The sequence below is a fragment of the Sinocyclocheilus anshuiensis genome, unplaced genomic scaffold (genome assembly GCF_001515605.1).
Source record: "Sinocyclocheilus anshuiensis isolate Anshui unplaced genomic scaffold, SAMN03320099.WGS_v1.1 scaffold943, whole genome shotgun sequence".
NCBI lineage: Eukaryota > Metazoa > Chordata > Actinopteri > Cypriniformes > Cyprinidae > Sinocyclocheilus > Sinocyclocheilus anshuiensis.
The window spans coordinates 278,882-285,278 of record NW_015542391.1 but is presented as its reverse complement, the minus strand read 5'-3'; the positions used below and the strand labels follow the sequence as shown (position 1 = coordinate 285,278).

The following is a 6,397-nucleotide window of genomic DNA, read 5'->3' as shown; positions in this document are numbered from 1 at the left end:
TGAATACTTTCCGTACCCACTGTATATATATATATATATATATATATATATATATATATATATACACATATATATATATATATATGGGTCATTCTACAGAATTGGTGCAAACTGCTGTCCCACAACCAAAAAATACATTTATCTTGGATGTATATTAAGATTCTTGTATTATCTGTTGAAACTCACAATAATATTTAAAATGTTAGTAAGATTAATATATATAAAATCATCATTTATTGGGTACTTTCAATTGGGAGGTGGCTGTCCCAAACTCTTACCCCTAAATTTCAACTTATGAAAATGATATTGAAATAATTTTTGTATTTTTTTCCATTGTTGGTTTTAAAAGTATATTTCTGATTCTTTGAAAAAGTGAAGTTCAAAAAAAAATATCAATTCTATATTTTCTTAGTAAATTATGAAACTTTATGCAAAAAAAAAAAGTGTCCCGCATTTTTTTAAATCACTACCGAAACAGTGTATGTTTTAGTCTACTGGCCAAGACTGATTTTAACTAAACCCATAAATTTATGATCAGGAAATATTCCTGTGTCCCCCTCTCTCATAGCTACAAGGCATGAGTAGATAGGTCTCATCATTTTGAGGTAAATGTGTTCAAAAGTCTGAAAAATCTGTGTGTAACTTTAAGGAACGTCACTAACGAAAACATTTTTTCTGCAATTAATCACTTTTTTGAGAGTTAATCCATAACATTTAGTTTTTATATGTATACTACTGTTCAGAACTGTGCTAGCTAACCATGTGCTGATTAGCATCTTTGAACTAGGTTCAGAAGTATCTAAAATGGTCACTACCGAAACATTTGGTGGAGTTTTGGTAGTGACATCTTTGTTTTTTGGGGTGTTAAATTCCCATAGAATTTTCACTACCGAAACATGTCATCATTGTTTCGGTAGTGACAAAAAGGAACACATAATCCTCATATTTTGTGGAAATAAACTAAATTTTAGTACAGTTTTAGTATGCGAGTTAAAATTCTGTAATTTGACATGGTTGCTACCAAATCATTACTATCACTACCGAAAATATGCGGTCACTAAAAAACATGGGATGTTTTGTCAAAAATAAAGTATACTGAATTATCAACAAAGATGTTATGATAGTTTTGGTTCAATGTATATTCAAACTAATGAATCCTTAGCTTTCAAATCAGTATGATCAACTTTTTGCCTTTTACAAAGAAAATTGGATTCAAAATACAATAAATCTCATAAATTGCACTTGAAATATTGTTAAAAATTTTATTATGGATTTACCTCTGAAATTTTTTTTTATAAAATAGCAAAAAATATATATATTTACAATCTAGATGCAAGCAAAAGCTCAATAGGTCAATATAACCCTTCTAATTAAATTATCATGTGTTTCGGTAGTGACAAATTTTGTGAGAGGACAAATATTCCAAACATTTCTTTAATACAATATGAGAATTAACTGCACAATTACTAGAAATGTGTACCTTGAATATTATAAAACTTTTTTCAAGATGTTTCCAACTCTGACTTTGGACCAATTCTGTAGAAATATATATATAAATATGGATAGATAGATCAAAGGAAGGATATATCATATGTGAAACATGGACAAGGAACATTCATTGTCAAGCAAAATACAATTTCCTGTTTCTTTCTGTGATTCGCCAAGTTGACTCCACATGCAGAGATAAAGCATAATGAAATGTGGTCTTTGTAATACTGAATATAATAATCCTATTAATGACAAGTGAGATATTGTACATTGTAACTAGCAGCAATAATGCCCACAGTACTCATTTTGAAAAAAAAAGTGTTTGTTCAACTCCTTCAGTGTCACAACAGTAGCTTTGCCATGACGCAAGTGCTCCTTACTCATCGCATGATTCAAGGATGAAACCAATACATCGAATGCTCCCTCATTCCTCAAGATCCCTTTGCCTGTCCTTTCTGGCACAGTAGTGCCAACCTTCAAATGGCAGCTTGGTTTCATACCAATGTCAGAAGCAGGTCTTGGAACTTTTGGAGGCCACAGGTTCTGCTTAATCCGTCAGATCCTGACTGAGAAGCCAGCAGGAAAAGCTTCCTCTGATCAACCACTGAGCTCAGTGAGAGAGCCTCACGCAGCTCTGGGACACTAACAGCATTGGGCTTATCCTGGATGAGGGTATAAAAAGCATTTTAGTCCAGATTCACACTGAAACATAAACAAGGGAGCCTGGCACTCTATTAAAGAGATGAATATCATCAGAGAAAAATGAATATCCAAACCTGTATGACTTCCTTCTGCGGAACACAATGAAAATATTTTGAAATGTTAATTTGATGTTTGTCTTTACAATTAAAGTCGGCTGTGTCCAGTGTTGTTTTAAACCCCTGTGACTTTGTACGAGTAAAAACATTCAAAACAAAATAGGATAAACGATCAAATCAAGTAACTTTTATTTATATAAGCAGCTTTACTGCAAACTATCCCTTTAACTAGGATCTAGGAAATCAATATGAAGCCTTTCTGACATTATAAACAGGGTTAAAGTTTAAACCAAGAACTGAGCCTTTGGTTACCTGCTTGTTTCCCAAGACCACCACTGGTAGATCAGTGTCTGCTTTAAGTAATCGATGGAGCTCGTCTTTGGCCTGAGGGAGCCGGCCTCTATCAGAGGAGTCCACCACGTACACCAAGATATGTGTTCTCCTTAGGTAATCCACCCAGTACATTCGCAAGTCTTCACCACCTCCAACTGATAGGAAAAGATAATCAAAACAGGAATTAACTGTATGATGTATTATTACTGCCATAGACACAGACAAACAGGCTTTTCTAAACTAAGAAATCATAAATAAGGCATTAACTGAATATTTATTACTTGTAGAGCAGGAATTAAAGTATCCCACATGAGAAATATATGCACTTAATTGTATTTAATTTGTACAAGTAGTGTACTTCAAAGTACATTTAAAAAAACTGCACTGCAGGTAACAATTTTAATGAAATAAAAGGCAACATAAGTGTACTTAAGAGAGTACACTTTCATTAAACTAAGTTTCTTAATACATTAGTGCATACTTTCAAAAAGTGCATTTTGTAATAATGTCAAAATAAAGTTTTGTACTTCAAAGTACATTTGAAATCACGTTTTAATAACATTTTGCCGTGCGCTTTATAAAAGTACAGTTTTTGTGTTGGCTAACATGCTTAAGCACAAATGAAGTACTTGATATTAATGTATTATTTGATATTACATTTACGTTAATATATTCTAAATGTACTTAATAGCAACTTCATCATTACAAATGGGTAATTACAAATATATTTAAATACAGGACATAAAAGCTTCAATGGAAATGATATTAAAGTATAGTTTACCATAAATGATTGTCAGTACATTCAGCATAACACTTTAGCCATATTGCAAGACAAAAGTGGTAAGAAAATGACATATAAAGATGTACATAATCCTACTTGAATGGGTTAAACACACTCTCAAGTTCAGTCTCAAGTTGCATTTAATATAAATGTAAACTATAATACAGTATATTTTCATTTAATTGTAAATAACATGCTATTAAGTGTCAGAAAACATTACATTCAGTATGCACCTAAGTATATTCTTCCTGCAAAAGTACTCTTTTTAAAATTATGCTAAATCGTACTTCTTCCTCACAAAGGTATGCGAGCCAACAGGGTGGTCTGGCACTGATCCATACTTTCCAAGAAGTCCAGCTGGCATGCAGGTGTGTGTAGGCTGATGAAGTTGAAGCCGCGTGTGGGTCGGCAGCCCCTCCTGGAGCCCGCTCCGCTCAGCCCCTGCAGAACGCTGCTCTTACCAGCGCCATCCAACCCAAGAACAAGCACCTGCTTCTCACTGCGCTCCTCCTCCTCCTAAATATATACATGTTCATGGAAGAAAAGGGAGTGAAATGAGCAATGGAACAGAATTGGATTTAAAGTCTGTTTATCCAGAGTCTAGTGCTGGGATTTTAGTGCAAGCTGCCGGAATTAATTATGCAACTTCACGTACAAATAGTCAAGAGTCTTGCCATCATTAATTAGGGTCTTAGTTGTGTAATAACAAACAGACTGTCCCGGTTTCTGTTACTTTGGCTACTCTGTTGCACTCTACATCAAATGTTATAATATTTTGTGGCACATACATTACAAATGTGTCTTTGCATTATTGCAACTTTATGTTCAAAATGAAGAATCCATATAATTTTTTTTCGACTTTTGTGTGATAAATGAACTTTCATGATCTTTCCCTAATGAATGGTTCAGAACAGTTTGACTGATTCACTGAAATGAACCGACTCAAAAGAACAACTGAACATCACTTGCAAGCAATCTCTTCCAAAATTAATACCTAGCTGCTGACTGAAATAGTATAGAGCTGAGCATAACTGAATATTTATATTATTCACTATAGAAATTTCAATGACTTTAATATATTTATTAATTTCCATGACTGTTCCAGGCGTGGAAAATATAACATTATATTTTCGAGTGTTCCATGACCTTGGGAACTGTGCTCTTCTAAATATCTTTTTCTTTTTTGATAATAAACAATACGTTTGCAACATTTTTTGGGGGGAGGTTTCATGCAGATGGGTATTGTACTTTTAGTGAGAAATATAAAAAGCATAACAAATACACAGAAATTAGATAAGGATACAATAAGACAAGCAGGATTACTTTTCTCTATGCTATGATTTCTCAAAAAGTACATTTCAAGCATAATCTGTATGCACACGAGTCATGACAGACATACAGTACGTACAGTTCAATTAACTTGAGAGTTCCCTCGACAATTGTCTCTATGCTACCTATCAGTCACGCGCGGCATGCAGGCGGTATCATAAAAAGAGAAACCATTTCTTTCGCTTCATACTCACCTCTCGGAACGTGTAGTAGTCTGACTCTGGTGTCCATACTCGTCTTTTATAAAAAAGATTGAGTGCGATAAACAGCGTGGTGCCGACCGCAGCCATAGCGGCGCTAAACGCCACGGAGATATGACGCAGTACAACCATGAGCGCACCTGAAGCCAAATGCCGTGCTCGGTGCGCGAGCTGCTGCTTTTGCTTTCCAGTGCACGTGATCCGCCCGGGCTTGTTTTGAAAAGCACGCGCCCGGTTTCCTTCCAGCGGGTGACAGACAAGGGGCGGAGAAACCGTCATGTCTTGAGATTACAAATGAAGGATGGTAACATAGTTCCGCATGGTAGGGCCTAATATAATAATAATAATAATAATAATAATTAATTAATTGCAGTTCAACTTAAATTTGATGTCTGTAAATTGTGTTGTACCGTGGCATGTGTATAACACTAAAACTGTGGTGTATACTGAAACATTTTCGCTATGAAAACAAATGACAAAAACTAACAAAGAGACAGACAAGAGAAAAAAAAGTTCAAATCGACTAAAAAGTCATCCTCCCCTGCTCGCCGTTGGAGGGCGTTGTTTAGTTGGAATTTGGAGGAGGATGACTTCCCCATGTTGACCAAATTCCTTAACATGTTCTTTATTCTTGGTAGAGATGCCCATGCGCAGTTGACAACTGCAACTGCACACTTCTGGATTTGCTTTGGTTCCTTTGATTTAGAGTGAAAAGCAATTAACATACAGCTACAGAAATACCTTGATTATATTGCATCGTCGTTAGCAGTGTTGGGGAAAGTTACTTTTAAAAGTAATGCATTACAATATTGCGTTACTCCATAAAAAAAGTAAATAATTACGTTACTTAGTTACTTTTTATGGAAAGTAATGCGTTACGTTACTTTTGCGTTACTTTTAAAATCTGGACAGGGCTTGCTTGTTTGTTTTTAAAATAAAAAAGTTATATGTTTGGCAAATATAAAAGCCTTTTCACACCAAAAGTGAAATGAATAAGCCGCAGGCTGAAGGGAAAGTAAATTTACGTCCGTACAGTAGAATGCAGAAGAAGAAATTTCAACACACTTCAGCAATAAAAAAAAAAAACACACAAATGATTATCTAGAGACATTTTTGCTTATTAGTACGGTTGAACTGGATCATCGAAGGTCAGAAGCAAAGACATTGGTTAATAGAATGGGATTAAATACATAAAGGATATTTGTGTTGTTTAACATTTAATTATTGCAGGTTTGCGTCATATTCAGAGTTGCATTATTTTTATTCATGTTGCGGAATACTGAATCTGAGTTTTTTTTGTGAGTGAGATGAATTAATGCATATATTTTAGAACTACAGTAACATCTTCTGATTTCTCTCAACATGGGGACAGGAGAGCTGTCAATCAATAAATTGGAAAAAAAAAAGTAACTTGTGTTACTTGTTTGAAAAAGTAACTCATATATTCTCTTATAAATTAAAAAGTAATGCGTTACTTTACTAGTTACTTGAAAAAAATAATCTGATTA

The 6,397-nt window shown here is 34.3% G+C and overlaps 1 protein-coding gene across 1 annotated transcript; it reads right to left on the bottom strand.

Moving 5' to 3' along the window:
• Positions 1-1,571: 1,571 nt before the first annotated feature.
• arl10 (ADP-ribosylation factor-like 10) lies at positions 1,572-5,168 on the bottom strand. Its single transcript, XM_016491986.1, has 4 exons — positions 4,884-5,168; positions 3,702-3,876; positions 2,559-2,734; positions 1,572-2,150 (listed from the first exon to the last, which is right to left on the bottom strand). Exons 1-4 carry the CDS (start codon positions 5,166-5,168, stop codon positions 1,983-1,985), a joined length of 804 nt encoding a protein of 267 aa, XP_016347472.1. The 3' UTR covers positions 1,572-1,982.
• Between the last annotated feature and the right edge of the window lie 1,229 nt (positions 5,169-6,397).

Coding starts and splice junctions, on each gene's coding strand:
- arl10 (XM_016491986.1), bottom strand. CDS start 5,168: ATGACGGTTTCTCCGCCCCTTGTCTGTCACCCGCTGGAAGGAAACCGG. Junction 3,877..4,883: donor ACTACTACACGTTCCGAGAG/GTGAGTATGAAG, acceptor GTATATATTTAG/GAGGAGGAGGAGCGCAGTGA. Junction 2,735..3,701: donor CCAGCTGGACTTCTTGGAAA/GTATGGATCAGT, acceptor TTTTCCTATCAG/TTGGAGGTGGTGAAGACTTG.